Source organism: Coregonus clupeaformis, unplaced genomic scaffold (assembly GCF_020615455.1).
Source record: "Coregonus clupeaformis isolate EN_2021a unplaced genomic scaffold, ASM2061545v1 scaf0696, whole genome shotgun sequence".
Classification (NCBI taxonomy): Eukaryota; Metazoa; Chordata; class Actinopteri; order Salmoniformes; family Salmonidae; genus Coregonus; species Coregonus clupeaformis.
Genome location: NW_025534151.1, coordinates 8157 through 30853, shown reverse-complemented (window position 1 = coordinate 30853; position 22697 = coordinate 8157). Strand labels below are relative to the sequence as shown.

At 45.6% G+C, this 22697-nt stretch overlaps 1 protein-coding gene across 2 annotated transcripts in view; it reads left to right on the top strand.

Moving 5' to 3' along the window:
- The window catches only part of LOC121532549 (E3 ubiquitin-protein ligase pellino homolog 1-like), a 40208-nt gene extending 18108 nt beyond the window's left edge, over positions 1-22100 (top strand). For both annotated transcript variants that reach the window (XM_045216375.1, XM_045216376.1), the window contains exons 2-7: positions 45-241; positions 13993-14122; positions 14385-14486; positions 16887-17108; positions 17409-17597; positions 20308-22100. In XM_045216375.1, coding sequence (XP_045072310.1) covers positions 156-241; positions 13993-14122; positions 14385-14486; positions 16887-17108; positions 17409-17597; positions 20308-20895 — 1317 coding nt within the window. In that variant the 5' untranslated portion in view covers positions 45-155 and the 3' untranslated portion in view covers positions 20896-22100. The remainder of the gene's footprint in view (positions 1-44; positions 242-13992; positions 14123-14384; positions 14487-16886; positions 17109-17408; positions 17598-20307) is intronic.
- Positions 22101-22697: the final 597 nt, after the last annotated feature.

The window sequence follows — 22697 nt, the reverse complement described above, 5'->3', positions numbered from 1 at the left end:
CCTGACGAAATGTCTCGTCTGCTGTTTTTCTGTTTTGTCTGCAGGTTGAGTAGTGATCAGCGGGATGACCAGACTCTGAGGAAAAAGGAGACAGAGGAGTGAGTGTTCACCGTGGGAGAGCCCCTCATCACTCTCCCCCCCTGACAGCTGCACCAATGTTCTCTCCCGACCAGGAAAACATCTCCACCACCCCAGCCTCCACCAAAGTGCCAGTCAAATACGGAGAGCTCATTGTTCTGGGGTAAGAGGGGGGTTAATTGCATTTTGTTGCTTACAATCCTGTCTCGGAGATCTACGGACAATTCCTTCAACCTCATGGCTTGGTTTTTGCTCTGATATGCACTGTCAACTGTGGGACCTTATATAGACAGATGTGTGCCTTTCCAAATCATGTCCAATCAATTGAATTTACCACAGGTGGACTCCAATCAAGTTGTAGAAACATCTCAAGGATGATCAATGGAAACAGGATGCACATGAGCTCAATTTCGAGTCTAATAGCAAAGGGTCTGAATACTTATGTAAATAAGGTATTTCTGTTTTTTATTTTTAATACATTTTCAAAAAAAATTAAAAACCTGTTTTCGCTTTGTCATTTTGGGGTATTGTGTGTAGATTGATGAGAAAATATATATATTTAATCAATTTTAGAATAAGGCTGTAACGTAACACAATGTGGAAAAGGGGAAGGGGTCTGTATACTTTCTGAATATATATATATATATATATATATATATATATACAGTACCAGTCAAAAGTTTGGACACCTACTCATTCAAGGTTTTATATTTTACATTGTAGAATAATAGTGAAGACATCAAAACTATGAAATAACACATATGGAATCATGTAGTAACCAAAAAAGTGTTAAACAAATGAAAATATATTTTAAATTTGAGATTCTTCAAATAGCCATGCTTTACCTTGATGACAGCTTTCCACACTCTTGGCATTCTCTCAGCTTCATGAGGTAGTCACCTGTAATGCATTTCAATTAACAGGTGTGCCTTGTTAAAAGTTAATTTGTGGAATTTCTTTCCTTCTTAATGCGTTTGAGCCAATCAGTTGTGTTGTGACAAGGTAGGGGGTTATACAGAAGATAGCTCTATTTGGTAAAATACCAAGTCCATATTATGGCAAGAACAGCTCAAATAAGCAAAGAGAAACGACAGTCCATCATTATTTTAAGACATGAAGATCAGTCAATCTGGAAAATGTCAAGAACTTTGAAAGTTTCTTCAAGTGCAGTCGCAAAAACCATCAAGAGCTATGATGAAAGTGGCTCTCATGAGGACCGCCACAGGAAAGGAAGACCCAGAGTTACCTCTGCTGCAGAGGATAAGTTCATTAGAGTTACCAGCGTCAGAAATTGCAGCCCAAATAAATGCTTCACAGAGTTCAAGTAACAGACACATCTCAACATCAATTGTTCAGAGGAGACTGCATGAATCAGGCCTTCATGGTCGAATTGCTGCAAGTCTTTGTGAGACGCAGAGTAGGTGAACGGATGATCTCTGCATTTGTGGTTCTCACCGTGAAGCATGGAGGTGTGATGATGTGGGGGTGCTTTGCTGGTGACACTGTCTGTGATTGATTTAGAATTCAAGGCACACTTAACCAGCATGGCTACCACAGCATTCTGCAGCGATACGCCATCCCATCTGGTTTGCGCTTAGTGGGACTATCATTTGTTTTTCAACAGGACAATTACCCAACACACCTCCAGGCTGTGTAAGGGCTATTTAACCAAGAGGGAGAGTGATGGAGTGCTGCATCAGATGACCTGGCCTCCACAATCACCCGACCGCAACCCAATTGAGATGGTTTGGGATAAGTTGGACCGCAGACTGAAGGAAAAGCAGCCAACAAGTGCTCAGCATATGTGGGAACTCCTTCAAGACTGTAGGAAAAACATTCCAGGTGAAGCTGGTTGAGAGAATGCCAAGTGTGTGCAAAGCTGTCATCAAGGCAAAGGGTGGCTACTTTGAAGAATCTCAAATGTAAAATATATTTTGATTTGTTTAACACTTTTTTTGTTACGATATGATTCCGTATGTATTATTCTACAATGTAGAAAATAGTACAAATAAATAAAAACCCTGGAATGAGTAGGTGTGTCCAAACCTTTGACTGGTATTGTCTGTATATATAGACAGTATGGGCAGTATATGAATAGAAAAAGTCTGTACAGCATGTCACGGTCGTCAATGAGCGAAGGAGACCAAGGCGCAGCGAGTGAAAAGAACATGTTGACTTTATTACTTAAAGCAACCAAAACAACAAACCAAAGCGACGAATGTGAAGTCCAATAGTGACAATGACTAAACAGGAACAAAAACCCACAAAACCCAGGTGAAACCACACAGTATAAATATGGCTCCCAATCAGAGATAACGAGCCGACAGCTGACACTCGTTACCTCCGATTGGGAGTCATATGACTAATCAACAACAAAACCAAACATAGAAATGAACAACTAGATCCAACATAGAAATACACCCTAAATGAAAATAACAACCCTGGCTCAACAATCAGAGTCCCTGGAGCCAGAGTGTCACAGTACCCCCCCCCTAAAGGTGCGAACTCCGGGCGCACCAGCATACAGTCTAGGGGAGGGTCTGGGTGGGCGTCTGTCCATGGTGGCGGCTCTGGCCCAGGTCGTGGTCCCCACCCCACCTTAGTCACTGTCCGCTTCCGTAGCCCCCTCCACATGACCACCCCCCAACTAAACCCCACTGGATTAAGGGGCGGCACCGGACTAAGGGGCAGCACCGGACTAAGGGGCAGCACCGGACTAAGGGACAGTACCTGACTAGCTGGCTCTGGCGGATCCTGGCTGGACGGCTCTGGCGGATCCTGGCTGGACGGCTCTGGCGGATCCTGGCTGGCGGAAGGCTCTGGCTGATCCTGTCTGGCAGAAGGCTCTGGCTGATCCTGTCTGGCGGAAAGCTCTGGCTGATCCTGTCTGGCGGAAGGCTCTGGCTGATCCTGTCTGGCGGAAGGCTCTGGCTGATCCTGTCTGGCGGAAGGCTCTGGCTGATCCTGTCTGGCGGAAGGCTCTGGCTGATCCTGTCTGGCGGAAGGCTCTGGCTGATCCTGTCTGGCGGAAGGCTCTGGCTGATCCTGTCTGGCGGAAGGCTCTGGCTGCTCCTGTCTGGCGGAGAGCTCTAGCGGCTCCCGGGTCTGGCGGACGGCTCTGAAGGCTCATGGCAGACGGGCGGCTTTGCAGGCTCAGTACAGACGGGCAGTTCCTGCGGCGCTTGGCAGACGGACAGTTCAGACGGCGTTGGGCAGACGGGCAGTTCAGACGGCGTTGGGCAGACGGCAGACTCTGGCCGTCTGAGGCGCATCGTAGGCCTGGTGCGTGGTGCCGGAACAGGAGGTACCGGGCTGAGGACACGCATCTCAGGGCTAGTGCGGGGAGAAGCAACAGGGCATGCTGGACCCTGGGGACGCACCGTAGGCCTGATGCGTGGTGCCGGAACTGGAGGTACCGGGCTGAGGACACGCATCTCAGGGTTAGTGCGGAGAGAAGCAACAGGGCATGCTGGACCCTGGGAACGCACATAACGCCTAGTGCGGAGAGCCGGAACAGGGCATGCTGGACCCTGGGGACTCACATAACGCCTAGTGCGGAGAGCCGGAACAGGGCATGCTGGACCCTGGGGACTCACATAACGCCTAGTGCGGGGAGAAGGAACAGGGCATGCTGGACCCTGGGGACGCACATAAGGCCTAGTGCGGAGAGCCGGAACAGGGCATGCTGGACCCTGGGGACTCACATAACGCCTAGTGCGGAGAGCCGGAACAGGGCATGCTGGACCCTGGGGACTCACATAACGCCTAGTGCGGAGAGCAGCAACAGGACGCACAGGACTCGGGAACACACAGGAGGCTTGGTGCGTGGTGTAGGCACTGGTGGTACTGGGCTGGAGCGAGGAGGTGGTACCGGAAATACCGGACCGTGCAGGCGTACTGGCTCCCTTGAGCACTGAGCCTGCCCAACCTTCCCTGGGTTGATGCTCCCCGTCGCCCGACCAGTACGGGAGGTGTAATAACCCGCACCGGCCTATGTGGGCGAACCGGGAACACCATGCGCAAGGCTGGTGCCATGTACGCCCGGCCCGAGGAGACGCACTGGTGACCAGCTGCGTGGGACCGGCTTCATGACATCCGGCTCAACACTCAATCTAGCCCGGCCGATACGTGGGAGCTGGACTGTACCGAACCGGGCTATGCCTGCGTACAGGAGACACCATGCGCTCAACTGCGTAACACGGTGTCTGCCCGTACTCTCGCTCTCCACGGTCAGTCCAGGGAGTAGGCGCAGGTCTCCTACCTGACTTCGCCACACTCCCTCTTAGCCCCCCCAAGAAATTCTTGGGTAGTACCACAGGCTTCCAGTCTTGCCTCCGTGCTGCCTCCTCATATCGCCGCCTCTCGGCTTTAGCTGCCTCCAGCTCTTCACGAGGACGGCGATATTCTCCCGGTTGTGCCCAAGGCCCCTTACCATCCAGAATCTCCTCCCATGTCCATGAATCCTTTATGGGTGGATATAAATCCTGTGTAGGTGGATCCTGTTGCCGCTTGACACGCCGCTTGGTCCTTTTATGGTGGGTTTTTCTGTCACGGTCGTCAATGAGCGAAGGAGACCAAGGCGCAGCGAGTGAAAAGAACATGTTGACTTTATTACTTAAAGCAACCAAAACAACAAACCAAAGCGACGAATGTGAAGTCCAATAGTGACAATGACTAAACAGGAACAAAAACCCACAAAACCCAGGTGAAACCACACAGTATAAATATGGCTCCCAATCAGAGATAACGAGCCGACAGCTGACACTCGTTACCTCCGATTGGGAGTCATATGACTAATCAACAACAAAACCAAACATAGAAATGAACAACTAGATCCAACATAGAAATACACCCTAAATGAAAATAACAACCCTGGCTCAACAATCAGAGTCCCTGGAGCCAGAGTGTCACACAGCAGTAGTTATATAGGATGAGCCATGACTAGAATACAGTATATACATATAAAGTTGGTAAAACAGTATGTAATTTTTGTGTTTTATTAGGATCCCCATTAGTCGTTGCGAAGGCAGCAGGTATTCTTTCTGGGGTCCACACAAAACATGGAACATGACATAATACAGAATATGAATAGACAAGAACAGCTCAAGGACAGAACTACATCAATGTGAAACATCACACATAGCCTACATTTCAGTACATACACACAATATATCTAGGTCAAATAGGGGAGAGGCATTGTGCCGTGATGTGTTGCTTTATCTGTTTTTTTAAACCAGGTTTGCTGTTCATTTGAGCAATCTGAGATGGAAGGGAGTTCCATGCAATCATGGCTATACAGTTGAAGTCAGAAGTTTACATACACCTTAGCCAAATACATTTAAACTCAGTTTTTCACAATTCCTGACATTTAATCCTAGTAAAAATTCCCTGTCTTAGGTCAGTTAGGATCACCACTTTATTTTAAGAATGTGAAATGTCAGAATAATAGTAGAGAGAATGATTTATTTCAGCTTTTATTTCTTTCATCACATTCCCAGTGAGTCAGAAGTTTACATACACTCAATTTGTATTTGGTAGCATTGCCTTTAAATTGTTTAACTTGGGTCAAACGTTTCGGGTAGCCTTCCACAAGCTTCCCACAATAAGTTGGGTGAATTTTGGCCCATTCCTCCTGACAGAGCTGGTGTAACTTAGTCAGGTTTGTAGGCCTCCTTGCTCGCACACACTTTTTCAGTTCTGCCCACAAATGTTCTATAGGATTGAGGTCAGGGCTTTGTGATGGCCACTCCAATACCTTGACTTTGTTGTCATTAAGCATTTTGCCACAACTTTGGAAGTATGCTTGGGGTCATTGTCCATTTGGAAGACCCATTTGCGACCAAGCTTTAACTTCCTGACTGATGTCTTGAGATGTTGCTTCAATATATCCACATAATTTTCCTTCCTCATGATGCCATCTATTTTGTGAAGTGCACCAGTCCCTCCTGCAGCAAAGCACCCCCACAGCATGATGCTGCCACCCCCGTGCTTCACGGTTGGGATGGTGTTCTTCGGCTTGCAAGCTTCCCCCTTTTTCCTCCAAACATAACAATGGTCATTATGGCCAAACAGCTTTATTTTTGTTTAATCAAATCAAATCAAATCAAATTTTATTGGTCACATGCGCCGAATACAACAGGTGCAGACATTACAGTGAAATGCTTACTTACAGCCCTTAACCAACAGTGCATTTATTTTAAACAAAAAAAGTAAGAATAAAACAACAACAAAAAAGTGTTGAGAAAAAAAAGAGCAGAAGTAAAATAAAGTGACAGTAGGGAGGCTATATATACAGTAAAATAAAGTGACAGTAGGGAGGCTATATATACAGGGGGGTACCGTTGCATAGTCAATGTGCGGGGGCACCGGCTAGTTGAGGTAGTTGAGGTAATATGTACATGTGGGTAGAGTTAAAGTGACTATGCATAAATACTTAACAGAGTAGCAGCAGCGTAAAAAGGATGGGGGTGGGGGGCAGTGCAAATATTCCGGGTAGCCATGATTAGCTGTTCAGGAGTCTTATGGCTTGGGGGTAGAAGCTGTTGAGAAGTCTTTGGACCTAGACTTGGCACTCCGGTACCGCTTGCCGTGCGGTAGCAGAGAGAACAGTCTATGACTAGGGTGGCTGGAGTCTTTGACAATTTTGAGGGGCCTTCCTCTGACACCGCCTGGTATAGAGGTCCTGGATGGCAGGGAGCTTTGCCCCAGTGATGTACTGGGCCGTACGCACTACCCTCTGTAGTGCCTTGCGGTCAGAGGCCAAGCAGTTGCCATACCAGGCGGTGATGCAACCAGTCAGGATGCTCTCGATGGTGCAGCTGTAGAATTTTTTGAGGATCTGAGGACCCATGCCAAATCTTTTTAGTCTCCTGAGGGGGAATAGGCTTTGTCGTGCCCTCTTCACGACTGTCTTGGTGTGTTTGGACCATGATAGTTCGTTGGTGATGTGGACACCAAGGAACTTGAAGCTCTCAACCTAATCAGACCAGAGGACACTTCTCCAAAAAGTACGATCTTTGTCCCCATGTGCAGTTGCAAACCGTAGTCTGGCTTTTTTATGGTGGTTTTGGAGCAGTGGCTTCTGCTTTGCTGAGCGGCCTTTCAGGTCGATATAGGACTCGTTTTACTGTGGATATAGATACTTTTGTACCTGTTTCCTCCAGCATCTTCACAAGGTCCTTTGCTGTTGTTCTGGGATTGATTTGCACTTTTCGCACCAAAGTACGTTCATCTCAAGGAGAGAGAACGCGTCTCCTTCCTGAGCGGTATGACGGCTGCGTGGGCCCATGGAGTTTATACTTGCGTACTGTTGTTTGTACAGATGAACGTGGTAGCTTCGGGCATTTCGAAATTGCTCCCAAGGATGAACCAGACTTGTGGAGGTCTACTGTTTCTTTTCTGAGGTCTTGGCTGATTTATTTTGATTTTCCCATGATGTCAAGCAAAGAGGCACTGAGTTTGAAGGTAGGCCTTGAAATACATCCACAGGGACACCTCCAATTGACTCAAATGATGTCAATTAGCCTATCAGAAGCTTCTAAAGCCATGACATCATTTTCTGGAATTTCCCAAGCTGTTTAAAGGCACAGGCAACTTAGTGTATGTAAACTTCTGACCCACTGGAATTGTGATACAGTGAATTATAAGTGAAATAATCTGTCTTTAAACAATTGTTGGAAAAATTACTTGTGTCATGCACAAAGTAGATGTCCTAACCGACTTGCCAAAACTATAGTTTGTTAACAAGAAATGTGTGGAGTGGTTGAAAAATGAGTTTTAATGACTCCAACCTAAGTCTATGTAAACTTCAGACTTCAACTGTATATAGTACTGTACGTTTTCTTGAATTTGTTCTGGATTTGGGGATTGTGAAAAGACCCCTGGTGACATGTCTGGTGGGGTAAGTGTGTGTGTCAGAGCTGTGTGTAAGTTGACTATTCAAACCATTTGGAATTTGAAAACAAGTTTCTTATGAAAAGAAGAAGTGATGCAGTTAGTCTCTCCTCTACTTTTAGATACGAGAAACTGGTATGCATAGTATTGATATTAGTCTCATGATTATAGTGAAGAGCAAGACGTGCTGCTCTATGGGCCAGCTGTAGTTTTTCTAGGTCCTTCTTTGCAGCACCTGACCATATGACTGGGCAATAATCAAGATAATTTAAAACTAGACCCTGCAGGAGTGTGGTGTCAAAAAAGCAGAGCATCTCTTTATCACGGACATACCATGTAAACATTATTAAAGTAACCAGTGTTCAATGACTCTATGTACATAGGGCAAAGCAGTCTCAAAGGTGCAGGGTAGAGTACCGGGTGGTAGCTAGCTAGTAACATTGACTAAGGTTCAGGGCAGGGTACTGGGTGGAGGGTGGCTAGTTTAACATTATGATGGCTTGGCGATAGAAGCTTTTTAACGGTGTCTCTGTCCCAGCTTTGATGCACCTGTACTGTTTCCTCCTTCTAGATGGTAGCGGGGTGAACAGGCCGTGGCTTGGGTGGCTGAGGTCCTTGATGATCGCCTTGGCCTTCTTGTGACACCGGGTGCTGTAGACATCCTGGAGGGCAGGCAGTGTGTCACCGATGATGCGTTGGGTCGACCACACCACCCTCTGGAGATCCCTGTGGTTGTGGACAGTGCAATTGCCATACCAGGCGGTGATACAGCCCGACAGAATGCTCCCAATGGTGCATCTGTAGATGTTTGTGAGGGTCCTAGGGGCCAAGCCCAATATCTTCAGCCTCCTGAGGTTGAAGAGGCGCTGTAGCGCCTTTTTCACCACACTGTCTGTGTGAAGGGACCATTTCAGGTCATCAGTGATGTGCATAACGAGGAACTTGAAGCTTTTGCCCTTCTCGCCTACGTCCCCGTCGATGTGGATGGGGGCATGCTCTCTCTGCTGTCTCCTGTAGTCAACTATCAACTCCTTTGTTTTGTTGACATTGAGGGAGAGGTTATTCTCCTGGCACCACTCCGCCAGGGCTCTCACCTTCTTCCTGTAGGCTGTCTCGTCATTGTGGTAATCAGGCCTACCACTGTTGTTTCGTCAGCAAACTTGATGATTGAGTTGGAGACTTGTGTAGCCACGCAGTCATGGATGAACAGGAAGTACAGGAGAGGGCTGAGCACACACCCGTGTGGGGCCCCAGTGTTGAGGATCAGCGTGTCAAGAGGTGTTGTTCCTTACCTTCACCACTTGGGTTCGGCCAGTCAGGAGTTGCTCAGGGAGGGGTTCAGACCCAGGGCCCTGAGCTTAGTGATGAGCTTGGAGGGCACTATGGTGTTGAAGGCTGAGCTGTTGTCGATGAACAGCATTCTCACATAAGTATCTCTCTTGTGCAGGTGGGATAGGGCAGTGTGCAGTGCAATGGCGATTGCTTAGTTTGTGGATCTGTTGGGGCGGTATGCAAATTGTATGGGGTCTAAGTTTACGGGTAAGGTGGAGGTGATGTGGCCCTTAACTAGCCTTTCAAAGCACTTCATGATGAAAGAAGTGAGTGCTAGAGGGCGATAGTCATTTAGTTCAGTTACATTCGCTTTCTTGGGTACAGGAACAATGGTAGACATCTTGAAGCAGTCTGGACATGATTAAAGAAATCAGGTGTGTTACTGCAGGGCTGGAATGAAAGCCTGAACACCCAAGTAAATCTCCAGGACCGTTACCTGGATGGAACAGCAATAGTCATGTGGGGCAATACTTTTTTTGTGGTTTGAAACAGTCCTGTTCAATGTCCAGCAACATGCAGTGCCTTCAGAAGGTATTCACACCCCTTGCTTATTCCAAAATGTTTTGCGTTACAAAGTAGGATTAAAATTGATTTAATATGCATTTTTTTTGTCAAAGATCTACACAAAATACTTTGTAATGTCAAAGTGTAAGAAAACTTCTAAAATGTGTCAAATATTCATGAAAAATAAAACACTAATATATCTTGATTAGATAAGTATTCAACCCCCTGAGCCAATACATGTTAGAATCACCTTTGGTAGCTGTGAGTCTTTCTGGGTAAGTCTCTAAGAGCTTTCCACACCTGGATTGTGCAACAATTGCAATATACAATAGCTTTCAAAATTCTTCAAGCTCTGTCAAATTGGTTGTTGATCATTGCTAGACAACCATTTTCAGGTCTTTCCATAGATTTTCAAGCAGATTTAAGTCAAAACTGTAACTCGGACAGTCAGGAACATTCACTGTCTTCTTGGTAAGCAACTCCAGTGTAGATTTGGCCTTGTGTTTTAGGTTATTGTCCTGCTGAAAGGTGAATTCATCTCCCAGTGTCTGGTGGAAAGCAGACTGAACCAGGAACCTGTGCTTAACTCAATTCCGCTTCTTTTTTATCCTGAAAAACTACCCAGTCCTTAACGATTACAAGCATACCCATAACATAATGCAGTCACCACTATGCTTGAAAATATGGAGAGGTACTCAGCAATGTGTTGTATTGGATTTGCCCCAAACATTTGTATTCAGGACAAAAAGTGAATTGCTTTGCCACATTTTTTGCATTGTTAGTTACTTAGTGCCTTGTTGCAAACAGGATGCATGTTTTGGAATATTTGTATTCTGTACAGGCTTTGTTCTTTTCACTCTGTCAATTAGTTTAGTATGTGGAGTAACTACAATGTTGTTGATCCATCCTCAGTTTTCTCCTATCACAGCAATTAAACGCTGTAACTGTTTTAAAGTCAGCATTGGCCTCATGGTGAAATCCCTGAGTGGTTTCCTTCCTCTCCGGCAACTGAGTTAGGAAGGACGCCTTTATCTTTGTAGTGACTGGGTGTATTGATACATCATGCTCAAAGGGATATTCAATGTCTGCTTTTTTCCCCCCATATCCCAATAGGTGCCCTTCTTTGCGAGGCATTGGAAAACCTCCCTGGTCTTTGTGGTTGAATATGTGTTTGAAATTCACTGCTCGACTGAGGGACCTTACAGATAATTTTATGTGTGGAGTACAGAGATGAGGTAGTCATTCGAAAATCACATTAAACACTATTATTGCACACAGAGTGAGTCCATGCAACTTATTATGTGATTTGTGAACCAATTTTATACTTCTGAATTCATTTAGGCTTGCCATAAAAAAGGGGTTGAGTAGTTATTGACACAAGACATTTCAGCTTTTCATTTTTTATTAATTTGTAAAAAATCAAAAAACATAATTCCACTTTGACATTATGGGGTATTGTGTGTAGACCAGTGATAAAAAATGCAGGCTGTAACACAACAAAATGTGGAAAAAGTCAAGGGATATGAGTACTTTCTGAAGGCACTGTACATTTATGTATTGGCAACTGTGGTATGCTACAACTGTGCTACGTGGAGGTTCTTTGAAATAAATGCCAGTCAGCCCTTATGCTTTAAATGTGAACCACATTGTTCCAACTTCCAACAGACACAATGGTACATGTTCATTTACGACATTTGAACTGGGCAGTTTTGTTTCTTTTAAAAAGGGGGAGTAGGGTGGTTCAATCTAAATCCAGTTAAATGCACACTGCAACTCAGCCACAGTGAGGGTAAACAAAGAACGCTGCTGGCTTCCTGAGTGTAGGCCGTTTTTTTCGGACAAAGGAGAATGTAGCCTATGTGGTGCAGAGAGGAGGATGCGAGCTAAATTGTTGGTGGTTGTTGTGGTTTCGAAAGTATTCTATCACGTTCACATTGTATTTAGCAGTAGAATAAACTGTCTGAAAAGAAAACAACGTTCAACTAACAATTAGGTGGTCATAGACTACTTTCTTTTTGCAGTTCCAAATAGTTAACAAATGCATTGGTTGTCTCAGTTAGCCCTGGATTTAATGCTACCAATTAAGACGTGAAATTAGTTAATACACTCTTAATACTTCAGCTTGTCCAGGAAAAGTAGGTGGCTGCATACTTTCGATGAAGCAACAGGAAAGCCCTCATTTCCCAATGAAATATTTGCACTCGCTCAACCGTACTGTCTGAAAGTTGAATGTTTACACGGCAGATGCTGGCAGGGGTAAGCGACCAAAAGATAACCTCATAGCTTAGCTCCTCTGATTGGATGAAAGAGGATTGGGCCTCGTTTTAATGGAGATCAGAATTCAACAAACCCAAAGCTGGCGTCGAGTGTGACCCTATTCCACCAAGGAATTACAGTAAAGTAGACAGTCGTCCCCTCTCAATGGTCACTTTATTTTAGAAGTGGATCGAATTACTTCATTACATTTAAATTTTAGTCATTTAGCAGACGCTTTTATCCAGAGCGACTTACAGGCGCAATTAGGGTTAAGTGCCTTGCTCAAGGGCACATCAACACTTCTCATTCATTTCCCTTTTAAATGGGTTTACAGTGGTTAAACTATTTGTTTTAGTTGTGTTCAGAGTCTTAGTTAGCATAGTCTTATTTTGCATAGTCTTATTTTCACATATTAAAACAAAAATCTAAATAAAAATGTACACAACATGGCCAAAGGTATGTGGACACCTGCTCGTCGAACATCTCATTCCAAAATCATGGGCATTAATATGGAGTTGGTCCTCCCTTTGCTGCAATAACAGCATCCACTATTCTGGGAAGGCTTTCCACTAGTTGGAACATTGCTGCGGGGACATGCTTCAATTCAGCCACAAGAGCATTAGTGAGGTCGGGCACTGATGTTGGGCGATTAGGCCTGGCTCGCAGTCAGCGTTCCAATTCATCCCAAAGGTGTTCGATGGGGTTGAGGTCAGGGCTCTATGGAGGTTAGTCAAGTTCTTCCACACCGATCTCGACAAACCATTTCTGTATGGACCTTGATTTGTGCACGGGGGCATTGTCATGCTGAAACAGGAAAGGGCCTTCCCCAAACTGTTGCCACAAAGTTGGAAGCACAGAATCTAGAATGTCATTGTATGCTTTAGCATTAAGATTTCCCTTAACTGGAACTAAGGGGCCTTGCCCGAACCATGAAAAGCAGACCCATACCATTATTACTCCTCCACCAAACCTTACAGTTGGCATATACATTGAGGCAGGTAGCATTATCCTGGCATCCGCCAAACCCAGATTCATCCGTCGGACTGTAAGATGGTGAAGCGTGATTCATCACTCCATTGAATACGTTTCCACTGCACCAGAGTCCAATGGCGGCAAGCTTTATACCACGCTAGCCGACGTTTGGCCTTGCGCATGGTGATCTTAGGCTTGTGTGCGGCTGCTCGGCCATGGAAACCCATTTCATGAAGCTCCTGACGAACAGTTATTGTGCTGACGTTGCTTCCAGAGGTAGTTTGGAACTCGGTAGTGAGTGTTGCAACCGAGGACGGCCGATCTTTACACGCTACGTGCTTCAGCATTCGGCGGTTATTTTCTGTGAGCTTGTGTGGCCTACCACTTTGCAGCTGAGCCGTTGTTGCTCCTAGACGTTTCCACTTCCCAATAACAGCACTTACAGTTGACCGGGGAAGCTCTAGCAGGGCAGAAATTAGACGAACTGACTTGTTGGAAAGGGAGCGTCCTATGACGGTGCCACGTTGAAAGTAACTGAGCTCTTCAGTACTGGCCATTCTACTGCCAATGTTTGTCTATGGAGATTGCATGGCGGTGTGCTCGATTTTATATACCTGTCAGCAACGGGTGTGGCTGAACTGGCCGAATCCACAAATATGAAGGGGTGTCCACATACTTATACATCCTATATGATGAAACAAACAATAAACAGCTGCTTTTGTACTGTAACTTGTCAAGATGGCCTTTTCCCACATTTGATGGTTCCCTCTAGCCTGGTCTCATACTGTAAGTGCCATAGCCAACTGCTCTTCTATATCCTTTGGTATGACACCAAATTAATACATAGAGGAGTTTGCTAAAGCACAAAACAGACTGGAACACCAGGCTAGGATCCCACTGCCAGGATGTCTTGATTCAAATGGTCAATTTATATGGGGTGTGTTCTTGTCTACACAGGTACAATGGCTCCCTACCCAACGGAGACAGGGGGAGGCGGAAAAGCCGCTTTGCACTGTGCCGGAGACCCAAGGCCAGCGGGGTGAAACCCAGCACAGTGCACGTGACATGCACACCTCAGGCAGCCAAGGTAGGAGCTAGGAAACAGTCATACTGTATGCTGGAATTGAAGACTTCTTTCTGTAATCGTAGAAAGTCTCTTTTATAACAAAATGTATGCTTGATAAAAACAGGACGATAGTGACGACATTGTCTCTTGTTGCCCTAATACACAATTTTCTCTCTATCAGATGCATTATATCTGGGGGGAGTACCACCTGAAGTAAATAGGTAATTGGTAATGACATCATCCTGCTACTCCTAACATCAAACTTTTCCCTCACCACCTGCAGGCCATCAGCAACAAGGACCAGCACAGTATCTCCTACACTCTGTCCCGGGCCCAGACGGTGGTGGTGGAGTACACTCATGACAGCAATACAGACATGTTCCAGGTGAGTGTGTCCTCAGTGTGTCCTCACTGCTCAAGTCTGGTCCCAGATTTGTTGTGCTGTCTTGCCAACTCATAATTTTTTTTTTTTTTTTTTTTGTCATTTAGCAGACGCTCTTATCCAGAGCGACTTACAGTTAGTGAATGCATACATTTATTTTAATTTTTTCCTACCCCCTGTGGGAATCGAACCCACAACCCTGGCGTTACAAACGCCATGCTCTATCAACTGAGCTACATCCCTGCCGGCCATTCCCTCCCCTACCCTGGACGACGCTGGGCCAATTGCGCGCCGCCCCATGGGTCTCCCGGTCGCGCCGGCTACGACAGAGCCTGGATTCGAACCAGGATCTCTAGTGGCACAGCTAGCACTGCGATGCAGTGCCTTAGACCACTGCGCCACTCGGGAGACTTCATATGGTCGACTGTGTGATCACGCTCTCCGTAGCCGATGTGAGTAAGACCTTTAAACGGATTACCAGGACGCATACTCCGAGCATGCGCTGACCAGCTGGCAAGTGACTTCACTGCACATTTTCAACTTCTCCCTGACCCAGTCTGTAATACCTACATGTTTCAAGCAGACCACCGTAGTCCCTGTGCCCAAGAACGCCAAGGTAACCTGTCTAAATGACTATCGCGTTGTAGCACTCACATCTGTAGCTATGAAATGCTCTGAAAGGCTAGCGTTCATAGGCTAGGTTGAATAGTGAAAATTGTAGTATCATGTAGTAGCCTAAACCTATCGATGTTACATTGAGCTGGGTGAATGTAATATGAATGACAGTCATCCAATATGCTGTAATAGAAATAAGGCCATGCTCATTAAAAAAAATATCGTCCTCACTCATCTTAAACGTCACCAACTGCCACTGCGGTACATCCTGTATAGATTATACAGATTTGACGAATGACATTGTGGCTTCTCTAAGCTGATTCAGCAGGCAGTTAAGCAGTGAAACCATATGGAGCCCAGGTGCACCCTGCCATCGCTTAGACATTCCTTTCCGATACCCCCTTTAAGCCCACATCACCCTCTCTTTCCTCTCTCTCTCTCTCTCTCTCTCTCTCTCTCTCTCTCTCTCTCTCTCTCTCTCTCTCTCTCTCTCTCTCTCTCTCTCTCTCTCTCTCTCTCACATCACTCTTCAGTGTTTCTCTCTCTCCCCCCCTCTCTCTCTCTCTCTCTCTCTCTCTCTCTCATCACTCTTCAGTGTTTCTCTCTCTCCCCCTCTCTCTCTCTCTCTCTCTCATCACTCTTCAGTGTTTCTCTCCCCCCTCTTTCTCTCTCTCTCTCTCTCTCTCTCTCTCTCATCACTCTTCAGTGTTTCTCTCTCTCCCCCCTCTCTCTCTCTCTCTCTCTCTCATCACTCTTCAGTGTTTCTCTCCCCCCCCTCTTTCTCTCTCTCTCTCTCTCTCTCTCTCTCATCACTCTTCAGTGTTTCTCTCTCCCCCCCCCTCTCTCTCTCTCTCTCTCACATCACTCTTCAGTGTTTCTCTCTCTCTCCCCCTCTCTCTCTCTCTCTCTCTCTCTCACATCACTCTTCAGTGTTTCTCTCTCTCTCCCCCCTCTCTCTCTCTCTCTCTCTCTCTCTCTCTCACATCACTCTTCAGTGTTTCTCTCCCCCCTCTCTCTCTCTCTCTCTCACATCACTCTTCAGTGTTTCTCTCTCTCCCCCCCTCTCTCTCTCTCTCTCTCACATCACTCTTCAGTGTTTCTCTCTCTCACCCTCTCTCTCTCTCACTCTCTCTCCCTCTTTTACATCCCTCCCCAATGTTGTCTCCTAAAGGAGTTTCTATAAGTAGAGAATGATTGTTCCGTTCTCACAGCCAAGTAACAAATATCATAGTGATAACAATAGGGAGCAGTGGCTTTCTTCACGTGCACAGAAAGTCTACACACACACACACACACACAGACCCTTGTCTCGACTGTCTCCACTTATAGTGATTTACAGGCGTGAACAGTCTGGCGGTTGCCAACGCCGGTGCTGTTACTCCATTACATCTGCATGACATAAGCGACAGCCTCAGCTAACATCAATCTGAAAATGTTTCCCTCTCCTACATTAATTTGCCACCTGTCTTTCTCTCAATCTCAATAGTCCAGGTCCAGATCTGTATGTGCTTTAGCTTTAACTAATGAATGGCATGAAAACGATAGAAGACTTGGCTAACAGGCAACAATCTTAGTGAAAGCACTAATGGTTGAGAAACCACCTAAAAAGGACACAAGGAAAGGAATCCATTTGAGTACTGGGACATAGAATACATATCTGGGATTCCTAAAGCTAATCTAAATAAAGAACTGAATCAGTTGAGTTACTATATATGCCTCTCTAAAAGTTTTTCGCAAGAACATTACTAAAGCTGATAACTCATATACCTCTATACCCTTCCATCCCAGATTGGGCGTTCCACAGAGAGCCCCATAGACTTTGTGGTGACGGACACAGTGCCCGGCAGCCAGCAGAGCCACGGGGGGGAGGGCCAGACCCAGACCCAGACCCAGTCTATCCAGAGCACCATCTCGCGCTTCGCCTGCCGTATCATCTGCCAGCGGAGCCCGCCCTACACCGCTCGCATCTACGCTGCCGGCTTCGACTCCTCCAAGAACATCTTCCTGGGGGTGAGTTGGTGATTGGGATGAAAACAAAATAGCTGCCATATAATTAGGATATAAATACTACTAGTATGATACCCTAATTGCTCCTGTAAGTCGCTCTGAATAAGAGCGTCTGCCAAATAACTAAAATGTAAATGTAATATACTGTATCTCTGTAAGCATTTGCAATTAGCATTTATGATGCAATGATGTTTATAAGCCATAATATAACCTTGATATAACTATTAACTATTAGAACTAAAAGAATTGCATGGATATTTCTGAAACTCTCCTTTTCTACTGTCTATCCCTTCTCTCCCCCAGGAGAAGGCAGCCAAGTGGAGGACACAGGACGGACAGATGGACGGGCTGACCACTAATGGCGTGCTGGTGATGCACCCTCGCCACGGCTTCACGCAGGACTCCAAGCCGGGCGTGTGGAGAGAGATCTCTGTCTGTGGCAACGTCTTCACCCTCAGAGAGACCCGCTCCGCCCAGCAACGGGGCAAAATGGTGGGTAGCTAGTACAGTGGGGAGAACAAGTATTTGATACACTGCCGATTTTGCAGGTTTTCCTACTTACAAAGCATGTAGAGGTCTGTAATTTTTATCATAGGTACACTTCAATTGTGAGAGACGGAATCTAAAACAAAAATCCAGAAAATCACATTGTATGATTTTTAAGTAATTAATTTGCATTTTATTGCATGACATAAGTATTTGATACATCACAAAAGCAGAACTTAATATTTGGTACAGAAACCTTTGTTTGCAATTACAGAGATCATATGTTTCCGGTAGGTCTTGACCAGGTTTGCACATACTGCAGCAGGGATTTTCGCCCACTCCTCCATACAGACCTTCTCCAGATCCTTCAGGTTTCGGGGCTGTCGCTGGGCAATACGGACTTTCAGCTCGCTCCAAAGATGTTCTATTGGGTTCAGGTCTGGAGACTGGCTAGGCCACTCCAGGACCTTGAGATGCTTCTTACAGAGCCACTCCTTAGTTGCCTTGGCTGTGTGTTTCGGGTCGTTGTCATGCTGGAAGACCCAGCCACGACCCATCTTCAATGCTCTTACTGAGGGAAGGAGGTTGTTGGCCAAGATCTTGCGATACATGGCCCCATCCATCCTCCCCTCAATACGGTGCAGTCGTCCTGTCCCCTTTGCAGAAAAGCATCCCCAAAGAATGATGTTTCCACCTCCATGCTTCACGGTTGGGATGGTGTTCTTGGGGTTGTACTCATCCTTCTTCTTCCTCCAAACACAGCGAGTGGAGTTTAGACCAAAAAGCTCTATTTTTGTCTCATCAGACCACATGACCTTCTCCCATTCCTCTTCTGGATCATCCAGATGGTCATTGGCAAACTTCAGACGGGCCTGGACATGCGCTGGCTTGAGCAGGGGGACCTTGCGTGCGCTGCAGGATTTTAATCCATGATGGCGTAGTGTGTTACTAATGGTTTTCTTTGAGACTGTGGTCCCAGCTCTCTTCAGGTCATTGACCAGGTCCTGCCGTGTAGTTCTGGGCTGATCCCTCACCTTCCTCATGATCATTGATGCCCCATGAGGTGAGATCTTGCATGGAGCCCCAGACCGAGGGTGATTGACCATCATCTTGAACTTCTTCCATTTTCTAATAATTGCGCCAACAGTTGTTGCCTTCTCACCAAGCTGCTTGCCTATTGTCCTGTAGCCCATCCCAGCCTTGTGCAGGTCTACAATTTTATCCCTGATGTCCTTACACAGCTCTCTGGTCTTGGCCATTGTGGAGAGGTTGGAGTCTGTTTGATTGAGTGTGTGGACAGGTGTCTTTTATACAGGTAACGAGTTCAAACAGGTGCAGTTAATACAGGTAATGAGTGGAGAATAGGAGGGCTTCTTAAAGAAAAACTAACAGGTCTGTGAGAGCCGGAATTCTTACTGGTTGGTAGGTGATCAAATACTTATGTCATGCAATAAAATGCAAATTAATTACTTAAAAATCATACAATGTGATTTTCTGGATTGTTGTTTTAGATTCCGTCCCTCACAGTTGAAGTGTACCTATGATAAAAAATTACAGCCCTCTACATGCTTTGTAAGTAGGAAAACCTGCAAAATCGGCAGTGTATCAAATACTTGTTCTCCCCACTGTAGGTACATACATAGACACAAGCATACATTCACACACACACACACGTACACACACAGATGCACACACACGCATGAAGTAACAAGCACTAACATGTGTAAATGTGAGCACTTGCAGATACATAACATGTTCACACACACATACACACATTCCTGTGCAGTCTCATTGAGTGAGTCTCCTCTCTGCAAGCCGTCCTCCAAAATGTTATTGTTGGATAACTTCATTAAAGTTATTGAACAGCAGCTCTGTGATATGAGCAGATGGGAAATCTTAACAAATTAATTCGTTATCTCAGTTGTACAGAATAGTCTGGTTGGATGGGCTTTAGCTGTTTGAGGTCTCTGTTTCTCATACACAGAAATCAGCATCTGATTTATAGTGTGATAGGTCTGTTATGTCACCGATAATAACCTCCCCTGTAAAATCCTGACTCTAGACATTTAAGTTCCATCCCCTTCTCCCAGAGACCACACAGTCAGTTTGGAAGATTTCTGTGTGTCAGAGGAATTCTCATAGGAATCCCCTCCCCTCCTAACCTCACCGTCATTTTGGGAGGAATGACTGAGAGTCTGAGACATGCTGTTATTATGATTATGATGTGGTTTAGCCTTTAGACTTTAAAACTGAGGCACGGGAACGGCCAGGGAAGGGGGGAGGAAATGCCAAGAGCTGATAAGGGAGGGAGAGAGGAAGGGATGCTGGTTCAATGGGTTTAGTCACAGCAGGTCTGCACTCAGTCTGAAACAAAAACAAGGTTTCTTTGATCTATTATTGAGGTACATACTAAAGGCCAATAATACAGGACAATGCTCAATACAATACTGAAATATACTTATCTCTCTTCACTCCAAAGAAATGAAAAGCACTACACAAGGTCCCTTAATGGAGAACCCATGATCCCCCCTTCACCCCACAGCTATTAAATGTGGCATCTGTAGGTTGCCATCTACAGGACCATTGACACATTTAATCAAGGCAGACTGCAGAGCCACTCCATGTGGAGCATGTGTTTGTATTGTGTTTGTGAATATCTCGCCATCTCTTTGCTAATATTTCTGTGTCTCTTGTCCTCGCCTCTCTCCCACTGCAGGTGGAGAGCGAGAGCCAGGAACTGGTGGACGGCTCGCTGATCGACCTGTGCGGCGCTACCCTCCTGTGGCGCACGGCCGAGGGCCTCTCGCGCACCCCCACCGTGAAGCACCTGGAAGCCCTGCGGCAGGAGCTGAACGCTGGGCGGCCCCAGTGCCCCGTGGGCTTCAACACCCTGGCCTTCCCCAGCCTCCGTCGCAAGGAGATCCTGGATGAGAAGCAGCCCTGGGCCTACCTCCGATGCGGCCATGTGCACGGCTACCACGGCTGGGGAGGCCAAGGACGGGAGCCCGAGGATGAGGTGGTGGAGGTGGGCCGGGAGAGGGAGTGCCCCATGTGCCGAACCAGGGGGCCGTATGTACCGTTATGGCTGGGGTGTGAGGCGGGGTTTTACCTGGACGCGGCACCGCCCACACACGCCTTTAGTCCGTGCGGTCACGTGTGCTCGGAGAAGACGGCGGCGTTCTGGAGCCAGATCCCGCTGCCACACGGCACGCACACCTTCCACGCCGCGTGTCCGTTCTGCGTGCAGCAGCTGGCTGGCGAGAGCGGCTACCTCAGACTTATCTTCCAAGGGCCCCTGGACTAGATAATGGACAACGGTCTCCTCCCAAACCCCAACTGACGCTTCACAACTACCAGGGTTGTGATCATTAGGGCACGCAACCGAAAACATCTTAAAACGTTTTGCAACAGAAAATGATAATTAGAGTTTCTTATTGGACAAATCCAGGTAGGGCCATTTGATAACCAAGTGAATGGTGGAAAAACAGCAAAAAAATACTGTTAAACATTTCTTAACTTAAATATTTTGGAGAGCTACGGAATACTTTTTTGCTTCTCTCATTTCAAGTGACCTTTTTTCTAGCAGTGCTGTTTTCGATAATATAATTATATTTTCAGGTTAACAATAAAAATGCGCTACAGTATATGCTAACACAGCAAACTCTTCCACAAGTGCAGATTTGTAATGTTCTAATGCAAAATCCATTGTGAGGATGTGTGTGTGTGGCTTGATGTTTATAGTCATTTCTTTTTCTATCTGAAACTTATGAGGCAATTGTAGCAGAAACAAGGATACTTTGTAATGCTAGCTACTGTTTTGGAAGTTACCAACTTTTTCTTAGACATGAAGACCCATGTTGTTAAACTAGGCCTAGTAAATCAATATTTGGCATTGCATAATAAAAGTGCTTATGGCCTTATACCTTTTTTACCATGAATCCCAACATGTACCCTATCTGAATGTTATTAATCACCACATCAAAAGGTGGTATAAGAAGTGGAAGAAGTACATAATAAAAAAGAATATCACAGGACTGGAGAAACAGATCTATAAATTGACTGGTGGAAACTTGTTGACAATTACACTTATCTGAATGTCCAGACTGTTCAAGCAAGCAAGTGATCAATTTATGAATTGAAGTGTGGCCCTAAACACATTGACTTTTCAGATGGTATGAAAGTTTTCCCCTCTCATCTTCCATGTGTACCTGCGTTCAGTGTGTGTATAGTATTTATGTTTATGTTAATGTCTCCATGTTTCGTCTTCTGATCTTAATTTACGCAATGATTTGTACCCCAATTTGAGTAATGTGTGAGAGCATATTTTCTTTACTGTTCAACCAACTTATATTTATGTTTTACCAGTTTGTTCTGCTTTATATCCTCTTGATAGCCTGATGCTTTTATACAGGATGTTGAGTACTATTTCTGCAAAGAGGGTTGCTGTTGCAGACAACAGATATTTTTAACCAACTGGAAACAATAAAAGTTCAAAGCTTTTCAATTGTTCACATTTGTGTGAGTGCTCTCTCTTTTTCCAATCCACTGTTGGAATCCAAGATCATCAATCCAAACTGGACAGAACTCATGTATACTAGATATTTGGTTTATTTAGCTAAAAGAAATAAGATATGCAAAAACATTCACCCTATTATACACAGTATTCATTTGGATTGACACTACTAGCTAGTTCACATAAAAATGACTTTTGCCACTTATGAGAATGTGAAAGTTGTCAGTTGTAAGCAGTAGGTAGGGGGTGGGTCCTCTGTAGCTCAGCTGGTAGAGCACGGCGCTTGTAACGCCAAGGTAGTGGGTTCGATCCCCGGGACCACCCATACATAAAAAAAAATTATGCACGCGTGACTGTAAGTCGCTTTGGATAAAAGCGTCTGCTAAATGGCATATTATTATTATTATATTATGGGGAACTATAATATATATATTTTTAGGAACTCAGTCGGGGTCTCAACTTACTGTTGAGAGTTAGAATAATAGAATACACAAGGTGCAATTTCGAAATCTGGTTGTGCATCAGCAGTCACTCAATTAGCCCATGTCAGCTAAACGTTTTTCGATTGGTAAGTTAGTCTAGCGGCCAGCTAT